General features: G+C 41.4%; 1 protein-coding gene across 1 annotated transcript in view; it reads left to right on the forward strand.

Annotated features, from left to right (window-relative positions):
• Positions 1-1,909: 1,909 nt before the first annotated feature.
• Positions 1,910-21,149, forward strand: part of SERPINB5 (serpin family B member 5) — a 26,012-nt gene continuing 6,772 nt past the window's right edge. Inside the window, exons 1-5 of the mRNA XM_017528876.2 lie at positions 1,910-2,190; positions 9,202-9,376; positions 11,676-11,813; positions 13,774-13,891; positions 17,414-17,556. Of these exons, the coding sequence (XP_017384365.1) occupies positions 9,209-9,376; positions 11,676-11,813; positions 13,774-13,891; positions 17,414-17,556 (567 nt within the window). The 5' untranslated portion in view covers positions 1,910-2,190; positions 9,202-9,208. The remainder of the gene's footprint in view (positions 2,191-9,201; positions 9,377-11,675; positions 11,814-13,773; positions 13,892-17,413; positions 17,557-21,149) is intronic.

Consider the following 21,149-nt stretch of genomic DNA (forward strand, 5'->3'; position numbering starts at 1 on the left):
AGGGAGAGGAAACATGTCTTATAGCCCCAGTCAAGTGGTGCCTCTAACTTTCACTCAGAATCACCCAAAGACATTTTATTTGGACTTCCTTGGGTGTTGTTGAATTCCTATCATTGGAAATGTTTCTACCCAGGCTGAGCAAGCACTGAACAGGAGGGTTTTAGAGGGAATTAAAACATCAAAAAGGAGAATAGAGAAGCTCTACAATTTAAGTGCAAGTCCTTTGAAATCTGTAGACCACAGTAGCAAGTATGGAGCAGGTGTTCAATAAATGTGGTGAGTTCAAAGTCAATATCATGCTCCAGCCATCTGTCCACGATTCCCCAAGTCTGCCTAAGCAATAGGCAAAGTGGTACCAATTGCCATCATTAGGAAGCACATGCTATGTGCCAGAAACTATGTAAGAAGTGTCTCTTCATCCATCTCTATCTATATCTCATTTTGTAGATCTTACTGACAAATGAGAACTATATGTAGACTGAATTTTACAGATGAGGGATCTGAAGCTAAAGAGATTAAGCAATTTGCTCAGGATTTCTCAAGCAATGAGTGGTTAGATTTTGTTTGCAAATGTGTGACTCTGCTCCCAAATTCTCATTTTCCCTCCTACAGCTGGATAATAGAATTTTAAGAAGCATCCTGTCCAAACCTCCTCATCTATGACTTTCTTTCCACTTGCTCCACTGATGCCTTAAATTCTATTTTTGGAGTTTAACTCATTTAGCGTATGACTTTGATCCTGGTTAACATTAAAATACCCAGGACATGGGAAGGGGAAGCTATTGGTCAATCTTAGTTTAGTAAGTTTAGTATAGCGAGTTGCTCTCTCTCATTAGTCAACAAGTACTTATGGACTGCATACTGTACAGCAGGTCTGTACCAAGTGTTGGTGTCATAAATGTGAATGAAGCTTGGCCCTTGCCTTTAAAAATGTTGTAGTCATATATAGGATAATGTAAGAGATTGTTATGAAACAACGTAGTAAATGAACAATAGGGAATTCTAGATAAGTACAGCAGAGAACCAACTGGCTCCATTTTAGGTCCTTTCCTGAGGCTGATTTGGCTGGAAGGGAGTATGTCCCACGGAATGAAGAAGCTGTGGGAAGACAGGAGGACAAGAACAGTCTCCACGCAGAGATTTCAGAGCAGAGCTGTGCACTCCTTTTTCCTTTTTTTCTTTTTTTTTTTTTTTGTTTTGAGACAGAGTCTGGCTTTATCACCTAGGCTGAAGTACAGTGGTTAGCTCATGGCTCACTGTGACCTTGACCTCCCAAGCTCAAGTGATTCTCCCATCTCAGCTTCCCAAGTAACTGGGACCACAGGCACGCACCACCACACTGGGCTATTGTTTTGCATTTTTTGTAGAGACGGAGTCTCACCATGTTGCCCAGGTTGGTCTCAAACTCCTGGACTCAAGCGATCTTCCCACCTCGGCCTCCCAAATGCTGGGATTATAGGCACAAGCCACTGCCCCATGCCTGAGTAATCCTAATCACAGGATTTTAAAAAGAAACTTCCTGTGCCACCCAATTAAACAGTATCTCCTATCAATTTAGCAGTAAATATTTTGCTATTAGTACCTAATTTTTAGGTAGGCACTGTGTGTGTGTGTGTGTGTGTGTGTGTGTGTGTGTGTGTGTATTCCTTACTTTTCGATCGCCTTTCTGTTTAATGGGCAGCTACCTCTTTTGGCGTCTAGCAGAATGAGCTGCTGCAGCTCACACAAAAAGAATGGGGATCAGAGTACTTTTTGTGCCACCAACATGTTCGAGAAATGTGTAGTATTACTATCATCACATACTCCTTTTATTTCATTGAATATTTCACTTGCTGGCCCTGCGTGGGCTAAGAGGATTGCTGCACGCATGTATCTATGTATGCATGTAGCTCACAGACCTTTCCTGCCCGAACATGCTGCAGGCCGTTTGGAAGCTGTGCAGACAACAGCAACTTCAGCCTGAATCATTTCTTTCAATCGTGACAAGCTGCCAAGAGGCTTGAGTAAGAGCGGAGAGCCGCCGAGGCAGGGCGGGGCGTGGAGGTGGGCTGGCACAGTGGGCGTGGTGGCGCTGCCCAGGTGAGCCACCACTGCTTCTGCCCAGACACGGTCGCCTCCACGTCCAGGTCTTTGGGCTCCTCGCTTGCCTGTTCCTTTTCCACGTGCTTTCCAGGACAACCGCGATTCCAGGTAAGCAAGGTGGGGTCAGAGGGCTGGTGACTTCCTTTTCAGGGAAATTCATAAAAATGATTATTTGAGGTGATTTGAGATGGTGAACAAAGTGGATATAATGGGGCTGTCGGCTTCAGTACTGCCGCCTCTCATCCCTCAGATTGGCAGAATTTGCAGCTCTCAACCCTTTGGACACCAGGAATACCATATAGGGAGTAACATCACTTAACCATACAAGGTAAGAATATGAAGAAGTCACGCGGCTCAGAGGTTTTGGTGGCAGAGGGGTGCAACCATGATTCACGGAGGGGAAAATACTTCTGAGGACATTTTCAGGCCTACCTTGGAACTCAGAACGAATTTTGCAATGCTAGTTTCAGAAAGGGTGTGGTACCCACAAACTGGGGAAAGTTGAGAAGCACTGGTGTGTCTGGCTGGCTCTTCTCCCTGGCTGACATCGTAAGGGTGAGGGTTAGGCATATGGACTGCCCTTGTTTTTGGCATTTTTAAGCATCAGATCACTATTCATCTACTTGCCACTGCATTCTTCTAAGCGGAAATTGTTCTGCTTTCAGCTTTCTGGGTTTCAGCATAACTTTAAACAAGTTACACATTTCAGATGCATATTCTTGGACTCATAAATTAGGCTGCTTGTAGTTTCTCTCATATGCTGTACACTTTTTTTATGGCTTCATTTAAGCATATCATACTAAAAACCAGCATGCCAGGCTGGTCCAGAGACTCGTAATCAGATCCTCAGAGCTGCGGGCTCTTAGACATATTTCAGCCCAGCCCCCTGATTCTGTAGATGAGGAGCAGAACTCACAGGTGATGTAGTGTGTAAAGTCACACAGCCTGTAAGTAGCACTGCTGAGATCGAATCAGACCTTCAAACTTGCAGCTCGGGATGTTTCCACAACACCATGGGTTCTGCTACCATCTTTTTCATCCCCTACATCTCCCAGGAGGTTTTCAATCATGGGTTCCAAACCTCAGTCCCTGCCAGTTAGTGTAAGGTTTGAGGAGTTCCTTCAAGGGTGGAGATGAAGCCTGTCTGGGGAAAGGCTTCTCCAAAGGAAGTGAGTCAGCAGGTTTATATCTTTGCTTCCTAACGCCTTGAATTGTGCTCTTTCAACCCCTCTGGGTTGTGGATTGACTTTGGGGCTATGCAGAGTCAGCGATTTGGGCCATCCTGGTGTGGCAGAGTCCAGCTCTAAGTTTATTGTTTGGCAACAGTGGGCTGGTTCAGTGGTCAAGGTCAGGCTTCTAAAGAGACAGAGGCAGCTGTGATGCTTCAGAACAAAGCAGACCCCCCCCCCGCCCCCAGCCCCAACTCCCTGACATGGGAAATGAAAGCAATTAGTCTCATTACTAATAGCTGCATTGTACTTTCTTGCCCACAAAGCACTTTCCAGATACATTGATTCACTTAATCACTTTGTTTAGTGCTGATATTCTTTCACATTGCAGAAAATATCCTATTTTCTTAATCTGGCACATCCTTTGCTTCTCACAGATGTAGAATGTGGACAACGAAGGTTGTGTTTTTAGGCACTCCATTATTGATATTATAATAGGCAAGGCTTCTCATGGGATTGCCTAAGGACCAGTTATACCAAATACTTGAAAGATGTTCTCACCATGTCTCTCCATCTTGAAGACAAGGCAGGCTAGGCTAAATGATATCTATAATACTTTGATACAGTCAAAAGGTAGTTTTTTTTTTTTTTTCTTTTTTTGAGATGGAGTCTTGCTCTGTCACCCAGGCTGGAGTGCAGTGGCACGATTTCGGCTCACCACAACCTCAGTCTCCTGGTTCAGGTAATATTCCTGCCTCAGCCTCCCAAGTAGCTGGGATGACAGGTGCACGCCACCACATCCGGCTAATTTCTGTATTTTTAGTAGATGCAGGGTTTTGCCATGCAGACGAGGCTGGTCTTGAACTCCTGACCTCAAGTGATCCCCCTGCCTCCGTCTCCCAAAGTGCTGGGATTACAGGCATGTGCCACCGTGTCCAGCCAAAAGTTAGTTTTTAAGGGATGAGAAAACTATGCCCATAGCTCTGTTTACACCTGCACACATGTGATGTGTGCTTGAAGAGTGTGGCTGATGGTCTATAAGTAAAATGAATTTATATTGTTCAAATCAGGATATGTTTGAGAGTAAATGGGGCACTGTAATTAATGTCAAGACAACAGACATAAACCAGGACTGTCCCAGGCAAAGTGGGATATAGAGGAATCCTATCCACAGGGCTTTTTTTTCTCACTCGAATGGTCTAAAGACAAAAAAATCTGAGGATCATTGGCTCCAATACATTAAAGCTAGGAAATCTTTATACAAAAGCCAGTGATAAGCTATAAGTCTAGAGAAGTGAGCACACCCCTTACCCCCAGCACAGTACATGTGTCTCCATTCATTTGGGGCCACGTGCAGTCTCTGAATTGAGTCAGTTCTCCCTGTCCCGCACGTTTGCAAGGCTAACTCCTACTTCTCCTGTAGGACCTCCCTTTCATGTGACTTACTTAGTTGTCACTGTCTCTGAGATGTCACTGAGGTTTCTAGTATGGGGGCTCTGTCACTGCTGGGGATTCCACAGTGACTTGTGTACGCATCAAAATACAACATTCATCATGCCACTAGCTGACAGCTGCTTGGAGGCAGGGGCCATGCCGAGTTCACCTTTGTTTTCTTAATGCCTACCTCAGGGACTGACACACACTGGGTACTCAGTTAATACTTATTAGACGAAAGCAATATCATACCAAGAGTTTACAACGTAAGTGGCAGAAAGGGAGCTTTCTTCAAGGAGAAAAATCAGGGAAGAAGTTTTGTGTTGATTAAACAAACCATGCAGGATATGTTGTCTCTTCAAGGGGAGATTTCGGGACGTGCAGGATTTTTGGAACTCAAGAGACTTCTGAAAACAAATGCCAGCAAAGATGCAATTACCAAGGTTTGCCAGGACTCACTCAAAGGGAAGGTTAAGAAAGCAAGTGGTAAGGTGTGGCGGGGAAGTGCCAGGCTGGGAGCTAGAAGCAGTGAATTCTAGGTCTGGTCTTGCCACTCTCACTCCCCGTGGGTGGCCTGGGAGACTCACTTTGTTTTTGTCTGCCTCACTTTCCTCATCTGTAAAATGAAGAGGTGTAGCCACCCTAGATCCTCTCCAAGATCTTGTCCCACTTTCAAGGTGTATAATTTGGCACAGATTGCGAAAGCAAGCTGCTTGGAAATAAGTTCTTAAAACTGCATTTGTATTACTACTTAAACTTCCAAGTCGCTTTTCTATGGTTAAAATGAAATTCCTTTTAAACTTTTAGGTGCCTGAAAGATGTAGTGTTTTCTACATTGCAGCTATAAATGAAGTTCTCCTTGTTAAAATAGTCACAGGGTTTTCACAGAAATGTAAGAAGACACTTGTAACAAGGCCATAAAATGGAAAAAAAATTGTAACAATTTTAGCATTTTCAACAGAAGTCATTAGGCACATAATTTTACTATATAGGTATTGCTAATCTCTACTCTTGTACTTATTAATTTTTATAGCATTTGATCATGCAGAATGGTCTGTGTAGGAATGGTATTGTTTCCCGGGCATGTATTGCCAACATTGCTGAGGTTTGTTTAAATGCTTTGTCTTGTAACACAGTCATGTGGCAATTGTGACCAAAGTCATCTTTTGAGTTGCCTCAGACCAGATCAACTTTACAGTTTTTTTTAGGTCACTTGGGACTAATCACAGAGCAACTGATCAGATTTACCCTGCAATATTTGATTACTTAGTGGGTGATTTTTTTCCCCCCACTACAACCATTTCCTTGTACAGACCTTTTCTGATTCCTTTGGCCAGCATCAAACAGTGCTGTTGTGACTGGGACCCAGGATACTAAGGGCTGTATGACCTTCCCAGAGGAGAATTTTCTGAGGAAGGAGCCAATCAGCATAGGAACAGGAAGGCAGATCTCTTTGCGTTCATGCACTGAAGACTAGCAGGCAAAGGAAGGGACTCACTCAAAGGGAAAGTTTGCCAGTGGTGAGAGAAAGCCTCTGAGATGTTAGGATGTCAGGTGTGCACCGATTTACATCTTCAACAGGGACCTGAATCTAAGCCTTGAATTGCAACACAGCATTAATCGTATTGTGTAATTAACTACATTAAAAGCCACAATGATCTTGTATCCACAGTCATTTAGACTAAATGTAATTCAAAATGTTATGACGAGTGAATGAATAATGCTTTAGTGGAATAAAATGGTAAAATGAACATTTCCTTACCTTTTCATCCACTTCTAAGATCCATTTGTAGGCATATGTAGCAGATTAATGTAGATCTTAAACACCCATTTTTCTATCCAAAGGAAATCACTAAAAGTATAGTTTGTTATTAACTATGCAAAATTATGCTAGTATCTCTTGTAGGATAATAAATACATGCTGGGGGGAACTACTAGTGTTTGTTAAAGCACAGTTTGTGTATTTCATATTATTATCAATGTGATTAGGTCTCAACTTTTGGAAGCGTTAGAAGCGTGCAGGGATCTGGGCTTGGGCTTCTCTATTTGATGAAGAAATGACTCATTATTTCACGTACATGTTGAGTTTTACTTGTAGATGAACTTGGCATTATTAATATGAATTTCTAGTACAGAAGGAAGCCAGAGTTCCTGTTCTGAAAGTCTGTCCACAGATTCCCCAAACCTTTTGTGAAGAGTTTCCTTATAGTTTCCCAGTGGCAGGCACACTGGTTGAAACACTCCGCAGGCTTTCTTTTTTGCTTCTGTCTACCCTGCTGACCTCAGCATACACCTAATGCCAGTCACATTTTCCTGGGGTGTGATGTCATCTGTTGGCCCTCACCGCTGCCCTGGAGGGAGAAGGAGTAAGGTTGTGGGCTTTAGAAAAAAGAGGTCCACTTGACTTCAGGGGGCCTCATGGTATATTTGCAATGGGAACGCTGGCCTGAGTGCATGGCTGTATTTATCAGGGATGTATGGAGAAGGAGGAATCCCATGCAGATGACCAGTGAGCATGAACAGAGTCAACAAAACATTTTTTTGGATAATGAACTCACTTTTTCAGACCCCGAGATATGGTATAATCGATGTAAGTTCATCCTACACACAAGCCATATATCCCATAAAAGGGAGAACTTTGAAGAAATATTTAAAGACCAGGAATCCTCTCCTCCATCTTATTCTTACGTCTTTGCATTTTGAATTTGTGTCCAGGTATAAGGTGCAAATTGCGATCCTATTCATCATGCCTTTGACTCTTGCCACATGTTTGGCCCTAGCCAAAGGATGCCCTCTATCTTAAGCAGTGGAGCTTCCTTTCTGAGGCCAAGGTGCATGTCCTCCCTGAAGACCTTCAATGTCACGTTCGGCCCATGTCTGTGTGCATGTGCCTCATGCTTTGGGGGAACACTTCAAGTTTAATCCCTGTACTGCTCACCCAGGGGTAGTAATATCAATTGATTCCCTAAATATGTAGGTAGGCCTTTATTAGAACAGTGAAACTTTTTCAATCTGTGGATCCCTTCATACTCTTAAAAATTACTGAGGACCCCAAAGAGCTGTTTCTTTTAAAAAATGTAGATTATATCTATCATTATTTACCAAACTAGAAATTAAAACCAGAAACATTTTGAAATGTTCACTTACTAATTTATTAAAACAATATAACCATTAAATACTGCTATAATATATATATATTTAAAAACCATTATCTAAAGTAAAAATATATAAGAGGAGTGATATTGTTTTTCATTTTTGAAAATCTCCTTAATATTTGACTTACTAGAAGGCATGTCATATAGCCTCTGGAAAACTCCACTGTATATTTGTGGTTGAGAATGATAATGTCTTAGTATTATTATGAGAATAGTCTTAACCTCATGGACCTGCTGAAAGGGTGTTAGGGACTGTCAAGTGTCAAGACACAACACATTGGGAATTGTTGTATTAGAATTAAAGAGCTCTGACATGTGACAAGATGCCTACCTGCTGCTATATCCACTGTACCAGGCTACATATTTTGAAGCTGTTCTTTTAACTCCCATATTATTTATTACACTACTCACATATCCTGGGCAGCTCTGTATTCTAGTTATTTGTCTACATATCTGCCCAAAGAGACTACCAGCTCAAAGAAGCAGGAGCTCCACTGCTTTTTCTAACACTCTGGGTAGTGTCTTACACACAGATGTGTATTATTAACACAAAAAATAACTGCTGCTGTTTATTCAGCATTGTGATGTGCTGGGTGTCCAGAAAAGGCATGACTTACTCTAAGGGTTTTCTACTGCTTCTATCACAAAGCACCACAAACCAGGCAGCTTAAAGCAACAGAAGTTTATTATTCCACAGGCTTAGAGGCCAGCACTTTGAAATGAAGGTGTTGGCAGGGTCATGCTGTCTCTGGAGGCTCCATGACTTTCTCTTGGTTTCTGGTGTTGCCAGCAGTTCTTAGCATTCTTTGGCTTGTAGAAGCATCCCACCAATCTCTGCCTCCACTGCCATATGGCATGTCCCTCACACTGGTGAAGACATTTGTGTCTTCACATCTTCCCTTGTGTATGTTGGTTTCTGTGTCTCTTCTTATCCCTTTAAGGACACTAGTCATATTGGATTAGGGCCCACCTAACTCCAATGTGACCTCATCTTAACTAATTATATATTAGTTAAGAAACAGGAAATACCCTTTCTCCACATAAGGTCACATTCACAGGTAATGGGGATTAGGACTTAACATATCTTTTGCAGGGACACAATTCAACCCATAACACTTAGTAAATATTAGATTAAACCATGCAAAACTGCTGCAATTTGACAGTTTTTGCTTTATAAAAATTTTAACTTTTGCCTAGAAGTTTCTTCACAACTAATCTTACTTTTGAATTTACAGAAAGTTCCTTGTTTCTTCTGTCGGAGATCATGACTTTAAGTAGAATTCTTATTGTGTTGGCAAAATGCAGTTGAGAAGATTTTAAAGATGCTTTAGGAATTAACCTCTCCTTGTCCTTACTTCCAGGCCCACAATGGATGCCCTGCAACTGGCAAATTCGGCTTTTGCTGTTGATATGTTCAAACAACTCTGTGAAAAGGAGCCCCTGGGCAATGTCCTCTTCTCTCCGATCTGTCTCTCCACCTCTCTGTCACTTGCTCAAGTGGGTGCTAAAGGTGACACTGCAAATGAAATTGGAAAGGTAAGTCCCAAACCTAGTTTCTACTTTAAGTGGGAATACAGTTATTAGGACCCATAGGCAGTTCCTAGGGGGAAAAGGAATGAAGACTTTGTGGTCAGAATTGGTCAAGATTCAGAGCTGTGCCATTCCCGGACACTCTTTTTTTTTTTTTTTTTTTTTTGAGACAAGAGTCCCACTCTGTTGCCCAGGCTGGAGTGCAGTGGTGCAATCTTGTCTCACTGCAACCTCCAGGTTCACGCGACTGTTGTGACTCAGCTTTCCAAGTACTACAGACATGTGCCACTATGCCGGACTAATTTTTGTATTTTTATTAGAGACAGGGTTTCACCACGTGGCCACGCTGGTCTCGAACTCCTGACCTCAGGTGATCCTCCTGCCTCGGCCTCCCAAAGTGCTGAGATTACAGGCACCTTAATCTATTTTTACATGTGAAAACTCACTTGTAGGTCCTGCAACTCATGTTTGGGATAGGCACCATGCTGTGATGGAGAACCTGGAGATCTGCTGGGTGCTCACAGGTCCTTCATTTTGACTTATGATATTTTTAATCTACAGTGGGTTTATTGAGATGTAACCTCATCAGAAATCAAAGAGCATCGTTTTAGGGTTTCTTTTTGGCTATGGTTGATTATGTAGCTTTGCAAAGTTGTTAGACCTTCGCATGAGATGATTTTCCTGATTGTTCAAGTCCTCATGTACTTTTAGATAATAGATGAATGTTCTTCTAATTCTATTATTCTTATACTAATCATTCTAGGTTCAATGGAATTTTTTTTTCCCATTAGCTCATAAGCATTTAAAAAGGGAACACCTTCTTGTATTCATAAGTACCTAGAAAGTATGGCCTATAAGAGTTATTTAGGTCAGGATGAAGAATTTACATTTAGGACTCGAAGCAGCTTCACTCTTGAAGAGAAGATACATCTCCTCTTCGATCATCATCTCTGAACTGTGCAACTCTGTTTCCCCTACCCAATCTCACATTCCTCATTTCTCATCTACCATTAGAGAAGGGCCAGAAAAAGAAAAGAGAACTTCCTGATAGTGGGTCTGTTTCTCAAGAATTCCTCAAGATCTCACTACGTGCAATTGGTTCCCCGGCAGTACTTAACTGGGCCTTTTAATTTTCTGGTCTCCTTCATCCGTCTTTAGGCATGAGAGTTATGCATTGCCTGGGACCAGCCCATTTGACCCCGCAATGCTGAGGCTGATTCACTGGCACAATGTGCTGGTTTGGTGGTGTTTGTTATCTGAGTTGTGGAATCAGGGCATGGCCATTATGAGTTATGGAGTGAGAAGGGTATAATCTTATGCTGACATTACATGTTGTGGTGCTTCAAGGCAGAAAAGATGCTGGACTATTGGTTGGAACAAAAAAAAATGTTAGGAACAAAATACTGTACAATGATTTAAGCCTTCCAAATGATAGTATTCTGGTTTTAAATGGCTTACAATATTATTACAAAAATAATTAACGGTTTGAATATGTATAAAATTTAGGTGTTTTATATATAAGTAGTCCTCATAACAACTCAGAAAAGCAGGTATTCTCAGCCCATTTTACAGAGAGGAAAGGAGGCTCTGAAGAGTTGGAGAAGATTACATTTCTAGTAGGTGAAGGCTCGGATTCAGTCTGACTCTAGCCCACCCAGGACAGCCCACGATGTATTGTAGCTGCCCGTCAGAAATGACACATCTGTTCACCTGGCAGTTGTTAAAACACCTAGAGGAACTAGACAAACTCTGCCTAGAGGTATCTCTGTCCAGAAATCTGATTCCTGCCTGATGATGGTCTCTCTTGGTATTAATCTCTCTCTTCTGGTCTCTACATTGGATAGAAATTATAATCCAGCTTCATCATTCTCCAAGTTTGGAAAAATCTCTCTGTGTGAGTATTAAGGGCATCACTTTGAGGAAAGGACAAATGTTCTCGATAGGTGATTAGGAAGAGTACCTTTATGGTAGTGTTTCTCAACAGGGACAATTTGTCTTCCCCTTCCCACTCTGGGGACATCTGGCAATGCCTGGAGACATTTTGGGTTGTCTTAAATAGGGGGGAATGCCACTGTCATCTAGTAGGTCAGGGATGCTGCTAAGCATCCTACAGTGCCCAGGGCAGCCCCACAAAGTCTCATCCACTCCGAATGTCAATAGCACTGAGGTTAAGGAGCCTTGTTTTATGGGAACTGGGCAGGAAGGTTCCGTATTTCCAATGATGTTGGTCATTATCATGTGTCCATTTCAGTGCAACATCATTCAGAGGCAATACTTTTTGGGTAATGAATTTTTCTCTTAACAGGTTCTTCATTTTGAAAATGTCAAAGATGTGCCCTTTGGATTTCAAACAGTAACATCGGATGTAAACAAACTTAGTTCCTTTTACTCACTGAAACTAATCAAGCGGCTCTACGTAGACAAATCTCTGAATCTTTCTACAGTAAGTTGTTTAAAGCAAGTAGCAAGACTTAACTTTTTACCAGGCATGGCATTTTCATGCTGTTAGAACTACAACTTTTTTTTTTTCGGTGAAATTCATTTCTAGGATGTTCACTTATGATTTGAGGCTTCTTAAATAAATCCTGGTGGAGAGGTTGAGTATAGTGGGAATCAATTGCAGTCATGTCTTCTAACTCAAAATATAGAGAAGCTTATGGGCTTTCCTTTTCCCTCTCAAATAAATTTTACCCTTCGTTTTAGCTTCCTCTGAGAGAATGGAGGACAGAGTAATTAACTCTCTAATAAATGTAGCTCCATAGACGAGAAGTGTAAGACAGCTCATGATTTAACGTTTTTCTCCTTAAAGAGCAGGGCATATGGGCTGGGACAATGTTTCTAGCTCTCCACTTCATTTATTATGCACTCAATGTTCTTCTGATGTTCTCAAAATCAATAAGAAAAATTATAACTATGAATTCACAATTTTCATCAGTCACAAATTAGTTTTGTTTGCTGGGCTGGTCAGGTAGGGATCTCCACAGGCAACTCTAGTGATATTTTAAAAATCTGTATTTGAAACAGACAATATTCTAGACTAGATGAAAGTTCTCTCTGCACTTCAGTAACATACAGTTAATTTAGTTCCTGTTTGGATGGTCAGAATTTCAAGCTTTCCAAATCTAAAAGCTAGACTACCAGGTTTTGAATATTTTACCATGATTTTGAACTTTCTGCAGTAAATATTTGTTTCTGTGGTTAAGATCTTTTGAGGACATGGGTTACTAGATATTGTAAGTATATTTTTTGTGGCTTAAAGATACATATACACAAGTATTTTTATTCCAAAAATTACTTGGAGAATTAAGAAAAAAAACAACAAAAAAAACACCTGAGCTGTGAGTTGAAGCCTCAGCATAAAAAATTTCTAGAAGCTCCCTAAATGATCATTAAGGAGACGATTAGCACATTTTTGTTGCTGGCAGTGAGGACAATGGTTGAACTTCCATGCAACATCTGGAATTATCTTAACCAGACTGGGAATTGCAAAGTGTTTTTTTTTTTTTTTTTTGAGTTAGAATCTTGCTCTGTTGCCCAGACTGGGGTGCAGTGGCATGATCTTGGCTGATTGCAAAAGATTTTTTAAAAGACTGCTTTCCATTGCGCCTGCTAGGTGCACAGCATCAGTAAATTTACTAACTAAAGGTCCAAACAAGTGTGGTCTGTGGAGGATCTCCCGCATCAGAACTACCTGGGAGTTAAAAGGGCAAATTCTTGAGGCCCTTTTAACACCCAGGTAGTTCTGATTGAATCAAAATGGAAATGGGATTTAGGGTTGCACATTTTGAATAAGCATTAGAGTAAGAATCCCTGCTATGTTTTCTACAGCATTGCGTTTGCAACCTTAATTTGCAGATGGCATACCTGGAAATTTTGTTAAAATGCACGTTCTGATTCAGTACGTCTGGAGTGGGGTCTGAGATTCTTCATTTCTAACAAGGTCTCAGGTGATGCTATACGCCACTTTGGACCACAGTTTGAGTAGCAAGGGTCTACAGAATATTTATTTAGTTTGGCAAGAACAAGAGTTTTCTGCTCATTCTCTTTTCTTTACATTTCCTATATTCTAATACATATGTATCTGTATACATACAACATTTTAATATTTCTGAAATTAGAACCTATAAGATAATTGGGTGTATTTAACATAGTGTTTTGTTTTCCCCAAAGCTGATATTAAATTGATAGATGCATTTAATAATTGAAATTGTCTTATAATTGAAAAAATGAAACCTTCAATACAAAGAAATTCACTGACTTCTACATGAGGTTTCAATTCATATAGTGTTCCAACTTAGTGTACACGCAGCAGTTAATATTTAATATTCCTTTTGTTAGAACAGCATAACAATGCAATAACTTGATTATAGACTTTGTGATTTTATGAACTGCATGTTTTTCAGGAGTTCATCAGCTCTACGAAGAGACCCTATGCAAAGGAATTGGAAACTGTTGACTTCAAAGATAAATTGGAAGAAACGAAAGGTCAGATCAACAACTCAATTAAGGATCTCACTGACGGCAAGTACCCTTTAATTGTTCTGTGTCAATCACCAAGTAAACAAGGCCTTCCATCTCATAAATGCTTGCTCCAAGCATAAAACAACATCTGGAGGATTCTCTGGATATTTTTACTACACAAGCTAAATTCTTTCCCTTCAAGCCAAGTAAACAACTTGGATTTCTGGGCATGTCTTGCATTATCTCATCAGTTGGTAGAAACTGTTGGTGCTTCAGTTTTAGTCTGCTTTCTCTCGCTCTCTGAAGAGCTGCCACAGGCCGTAGTGGAGCCCTAGCTGTGCCTCTAACAAAGTATGACTTTGGGCAAATCAAGAGGCCATTTTTCAGTCTGGAAATGGAGGGACTGGATTATAACTTCATGATCCCCGAGGCCCCTTTCAGCTGACAAATTTTACAAATTTGTTAAGGAAAAAGGGACGTAGACAACATGCCTATAGGAAAACCAAACAAACCGTAGTGTCAGCTTGTCAACCAAACTAAACCAAAACAAACCAAACCAAACCGTAGTGTCAGCTTGTTCTCGGTGTCGGAGCTCTCCAGGCTGGTCGCTCCTCTGACAGCCCCGGCGTCCGTGAAGCTCCGAAGCGGTTTTTTCTCCAGCTCAGTGCTTTCCCCCAGGTGTCTCCCTTGGCCTTCTCGTCCCTCCACTAAATTCCTGGCGAGTCGTCTTCCTTGCTGGAAAAGAATTAGGGTTATGATGATTTTGAGAGCAATTCAGTGACTATGTCCCCCTTCCAGTGGATATATTTATAATGGCATCAGGAGGGATCTGGTGGGAGGCCGAATCTAGTCATGAAAGAATGAAGCCTAATCAGTGGCTACTGTCTGGAGGGTTACACTTCCGGGGCAAGGGAGACCCACTTCCTGTGAGAATGACTACCTCCCCCAGCTGCTCTCCCTCTGTACTGAGGAAATTCTAACAGGACAATAAGCACAGGGTTAGAACATGGAAAGAATAGGGACTCTGGAGTCATTCAGGATCTAGGTTCAAATCCAGACGCTGGTACTTACTGACTGATATTTGGACACAAAACTTCAATTTACTGAACTGTAAAATGGGGCACATGTTACCTGATTTAATTTTTTAAATTGTATTATATTGTATTTTATTTTAATAGGTTTTGGGGAACAGGTGGTTTTTGATTACGTGGATAAGCTCATTAGCGGTTATTTCTGAGATTTTGATGTACCCATCACCCAAGCAGTGTACACTGTATGCAATGTGTAGTCTTCTATCCCTCACCCCTTTCCACTCTTCCCCCATCCCACAAAGACCATTATTTCATTATTATGCCTTTGCATCCTCATAGCTTTGCTCGCACTTATAAGTGAGAACATACCATGTTTGGTTTTCCATTCCTAAGTTACTCCACTTAGAATAATGGTCTTCAGGCCGGACGTGATGGCTCATGCTTGTAATCCCGGCACTTTGGGAGGCTGAGGCAGGTGGATCACCTGAGGTCAGAAGTTCGAGACCAGCCTGGCCAACGTGCTGAAACCACGTCTCTACTGAAAATGCAAATATTGGCCAGGCACCATGGCATGCACCTGTAGTTCCAGCTACTTGAGAGGCTGAAGCAGGATCATACCTTGAACCTGGAAGGCAGAGGTTGCAGTGAGCCAAGATCTCACCATGGTACTCCAGCCTGGGAGACAAGAACGAAACCGTCTCCAAAACAAACAAACAAACAAAAAAGAAAAATGATCTTCAGCTCCATGCAAGTTGCTGTGAATGCTTTTATTTATTTATTTAAGACAAAATGTTGCTCTGTCACCCAGGCTGGAGTGCAGTGGTGCTGTCTCGGCTCACTGCAATCTTCGCCTCCAGAGTTCGAAGGATTCTCCTGTCTCAGCCTCCCGAGTAGCTGGGACTACAGGCACCATGCCCAGCTAATTTTTGTATTTTTAGTAGAGACAGGGTTTAACCACGTTGGCCAGGCTAGTCTCAAACTTCTGACCTCAGGTGATCCATCCACCTCGGCTTCCCAAAGTGCTGGGATTACAGGTGTAAGCCATCGTGTCTAGCCATGAAAAGACTTCTGAATTTGAAATAGGAGGCTCAGGATTGAAGTTGAAGCTCTGGCGTTTACTGGCTCCCACACTTCTTTGTTCTTCAGGTTTCTTCAATAACACTAATATGTATTCAACATATTATATAGTGTTGGCAGCAGTTACATAATTTGCATGGCCGGGGCAAAAGTAAAAACACAGGGCTGGGCCTCTTGTTTAAACATTTATTAAGAATTTTAAGATGGTGACAGCTGAACATTAAACCAAATGCAGGGCCCTTCACACAGGGGTTACAAGCCTGTGAAGTGGGCCCTGAGCATTGGTCTGAAAATTGGAGAAGATTAGGTGAATAGAAATTCTTTATTAAAAAAAACCTGTGGGCTATTCAAATGTGAGGAGTTCTTTTTATTGAGGGATCACTCCCCTTGAACTATTTTGGCTATTGGGATTTGAGCTTTATACTTGCAGTTGTGACTAAGCCCCATGGTGATTACAGTTGACCTTGAGGCGGCCATCTTGCCTGCAAGGTGTGCGATTGAGGGAGAGGATGGAGAGCTGTGGGGTGAAGGGGAGAACCTTCTGACATGCTTTCTAGCTGAGGAAACTAGAACAGCTCTTCTGAGCCTCAGTTTACTGCACTGTAAAATGGAGACAATCATCTTTGCCTTATAGGACCATTGTGAACAGAGTGAGATAATATATGTGAAATTCTGGAGGAAAGAAAGTGATTACGTATTTTCATTCAAGAGCGCAGGCTTTGGAGTCAGAAAGACCTGGCTTTGAATCCTGAATCCACCCTCATTTATATATCATCCTGGGAAAGTGACTTAACATCACTGAGTCTCAGCGTCCTCATTTATAAACTAGGGAGAAATATATATCATGTGTGTTAAATAGCTTGTATACTGCCTGACACAGAATAGGCATTCAGAATGGTAGCTGTGTTTTCCTTTCTTTTTTATTTTATTTTTTGGGATGGAGTTTCATTCTTGTTGCCCAGGCTGGAGTGCAATGGCATAATCTCAGCTCACTGTAACCGCCAACTCCCGGGTTCAAGCGATTCTCCTGTCTTAGCCTCCCGACTAGCTGAGATTACAGGTGCATGCCACCACAATTGGCTAATTTTGGTATTTTTAGTACAGGTGGGGTTTCATCATATTGGTCAGGCTGGTCTCAAACTCCTGACCTCAAGTGATCTTTCCGCCTTGGCCTCCCAAAGTGCTGGGATTACAGGCATGAGCCACTGTGCCCAGCCGTTTTCCATCTTTTTTTCTTCCTTTCTTCTTCCTTTTTCCCTACACTCCTTCATTCTCTCTTGACATCTTTGGGAGATCTGGTTGTGTCAAGGTAGAAGAAGAGAAAATAATCCTTCTGAAATTTGAGGTTGGAGCTACCAGGCCTTACACGGTGTGACTCCGTGAAGTGGTAAATACTCAGCAAATATGCGTGTGAATCCCAGATGTGGTTTGGAAGAATAATTCCGCTCTTTGTGTATTCCTAAAATTGTTGCAGGCCACTTTGAGAACATTTTAGCTGACAACAGTGCGAACGACCAGACCAAAATCCTTGTGGTGAATGCCGCCTACTTTGTTGGAAAGTGGATGAAGAAATTTCCTGAATCAGAAACCAAAGAATGTCCTTTCAGAGTCAACAAGGTATATGGGGCATCACGTAGCAGTAAAAGGAGCCCAATGATAGAAGTGAAAAATAATAGGGACAGAGGGGGTCATAAATCCATTCCAGTGAGGAACCTGAGGGCACGACAGGCAAAGTGCCTTTCCTGTGATGAACAGCTGGGAGGTAAGTGGTACAAAAAGAGCCAAAATCCAGAGGACCTCCTGTTTTCCATAATGTCTTCAAGGATCTGAGCTGAGTGAAACTTTATAGATCTTGTAACCCAGTGAGTAAAGCGAAGTTTCTGGCTGAAAAACAGCTACAAACTTCTGAGAAATTTAGCAGAAAAAGAAAATAAAAGACCAAACTCCATTATCAGAGGACTTTGGATTATCATGAAACCTTGACTATTTAGGAATCTTTTTCCTGATTAACTTCCCTAGGATCTCATTTTCTTATCTGTTGATAGTGAAGTATATGGTCCTGGGATTTTAATTTATAATTTATAAGATGCTTTGATGGCATTGCATAGTGGCTCATGCCTATAATCCCAGCAGTTTGGGAGGCTGAGGTGGGCAGATCACTTGAGGTCAGGAGTTGGAGACCAGCTTAGCCAACATGGTGAAAGCCTGTTTCTACTAAAAATACAAAAATTAGCTGGGCATAGTGGCGGGTGCCTGTAATCCCAGCTATTGGGAGGCTGAGGCAGAAGAATCACTTGACCCTGGGAGGCAGAGGTTGCAGTGAGCTGAGTCTGCACCAATGCATTCCAGCTTGAGCAACAAGAGCGAAACTCCATCTCAAAAAGAAAAAAAAAAAAAAAAGAAAATAGATGCTTTGAAGCACGTTTTGACTGTGAAAAAAACAAAGAATAACTTACTCATCAGCATCAGTGGGAGTCATTATGGGAAGAATTAAGAGCCTGTTTTTCAGGCCATCTCATTGATACCATTGAAGTAAATATGTTAACAATAATTACTAAAAGTAGGTAAAGTACCTCTTTTGTAAATGAGACCAAAGAATTGAGACTAAAAATTGGAGCCATTTCATTAGAAAACCTAAGAAAATCCAGAGATCTATATGATGATGTGATGTGGTCTCCTTGGGTGAGATCTGACTTGTATTAGACTGGAATCAGCACTTTAGTTAATATGGTACTTGAAGGTAGCTTAGTTACTACTTTGTAGCTCCTATGCATCAGTTCTAGTTTTCATATTTCTCCCCGTACGTAGAGTACCTAGCATCAATATCTTGCTTTTGCCAAATATAGTAGCACCTTCTTAATGTTAACATCCATGAGGGAAGCTCTGCAAGATACAATCTATACCTGGGTTAGCTGGATGGCTTCCATTACTCTTTCTTTGTTCTCATGGAATTTTATTCATACTCTCCCCTGTCCCCTGCCAGAATATACTTTCCACAGTGAAATCTAACTGTTTACTTACATAGATCCCCTAGTAGTGCGTGGGATTTTTAAGGTAGGGACAATGCCTTATTCATCTCAGTGTCTACAATTTCTGGCCAAGTTCCTAACGCATCAGTAGGTACTCAGCAAATTTGTTGAATGAATGATCAATTCCTAAGGGTCAGTTTGTTAAACAATCAACAGCAGACAGAAACTGTCTTTAGGACTACCATGGGTTCCTATGCAAGACCCATTGGGCATTTTCACCGGGAGAAGGCAATGAAGATTGTTATTGCTCCTTGCTGACTCAAAATATCCATGGGTGCTGAGGGGTGGGTAGGAGGTCCTCTTACCTTCCTGAGATTAGCTTCCCAACTGCAGTGGTCTTCTCAAAGCTGACTGCAGGGACAGGATTGACCCTGCACACAAGAGGTCTGTCTGACATTCTAGAGACACATAGGTCCTTGGGTTTTAAGCATGGCTTTTAGACCTTCTCGGTGTTATCTTTTATCTGGAGTGGAAGTGGAACGTGACTTTACCAAGCCTCTGCTGTGAGTCTGGCGGGGGGAGTGCTGGCCCCACTGGCCCTGATGGCATCCACACAGCATTTGCTGTCATGAAGTGGCCACTCTGGCTCCTTTGATCAGTGATTGGCTCTCTTCCCTGGCAAGTGCTGGCAAAGGGTTCCTAATTCTGTTTGTGTGAAATCTGAAACAGGTTGCCAATGGTGCCTCTCATCAGATCCTCAGAGCCAGCCTGGAAGGAACACCATGAAAATTTTGCAATAGTCGATGAGTAAAATGTAGACTTTTGTGTCAACCACACTAAGGGTCATACTTTCTTCATTAAGAAAGTGTTAATGTGTGTTTTTTGAGAAGGGAGGAAGAATGTGTGCTATTCCTTTATTCTTGCTATTAAATCACAAAGCTAGGTTATATAAGATCCTGGAAACTCAGCCTTTATGAACAGAATTAATAAGAGTTTGAAATGTCATTGATCTCTCAGTGTTTCACTTAATAAAGCAATGAAATGGTACTCACAGCTGCATGAAGCTACACCCTTTTTTTGAATGCAGATGCTATTACTTCTCCTTTGTTTTCTTTGAATTGCTTTGTCAGCCCTTGAACTTTTTGAGTGACACTATTAAGCCTTTTCTCATGGTGTCTCCAGTAAGGGTTAGACTAAATTGGTGAAGTTATATTATTAAAAGTTTAGTATAGTACTTATTCTGATAAAGATATCTATTCATATATATTTATAGTAGTATATAAATGTCATATTATATTTGTAAAATATATGTCATATTCTCTTTTCTGGGATGGATAGTCTTTATTTGGTCCTCTTTTCAGAAGATATGTCTCAACATGTGTTTCAGAAAATAAAGCACCCATAGTCAGTGCCGATAGGTGAAATTGATGGCAGTTTTTGGAGGCCACAACTATATGCACATTCGGAAACTATTAGCAGTCTAACCTGTTGGAGATTTTTAGACAAATTTCTTTAGGAGGAATATATTTTAAGGCAATATTCTCTTTAGGAGAGATAAAGGGAAGAATTATCTGTTAACTTCCAAAGCAGTATGTTTTCCTATAATTCTGTTTCTGGTTACACATAGAGTTGAAGTCTTCCATTATTTATCAACCAAATATTCAGTGAAAACTATAGGTTGGGTTAGAAAATAAGACTCAGTTTCTGCCTTGTGTATTCTCGTTGTGGGGGGGAAGTGGAAAGACAATCACTAGATAATATCTCTCACACTGTGGCAAGTAAAACAGAGGTATATACAGAAGTAAAATAAATTAGGTTTATCTCTGCTTGAGAAAGGTGTTGGGGAAGGTTCAGCTTATTGTTTGAAGATACCAGGTGCGAGTTTACTGCAGTGTTATCCTTTCAGGCTTGACATGAAGCTTGAACTTTCTCCCCAGAGAGACTTAGTTAACAGGCAAATATCCTGTGGGAGGGGTATGTCAAGATAATAAGTTACACTACATGACTGTCAGCCTTTTACATCTTAGTGTGAATGCATTTTCCTTCAGGAAATCAGTCCCCTCTGGAGGTCAGGAGGCCAGCTGTTAATAGGGGCAAAGAAAGGAAAAGGCCTGGGCAGTGCTTGGAGATAAAGACCTGAGCGATCAGACCCTTCATTGGCTCTCTTTAAGAAGAGTAGGGCATGCAGTGGAGCTCAAAGGGACTTAGAGATTTTTTTTTTTTTTTTTTTTTTTTTTTTTT

This window comes from Cebus imitator, unplaced genomic scaffold (assembly GCF_001604975.1).
Source record: "Cebus imitator isolate Cc_AM_T3 unplaced genomic scaffold, Cebus_imitator-1.0 Scaffold55, whole genome shotgun sequence".
NCBI lineage: Eukaryota > Metazoa > Chordata > Mammalia > Primates > Cebidae > Cebus > Cebus imitator.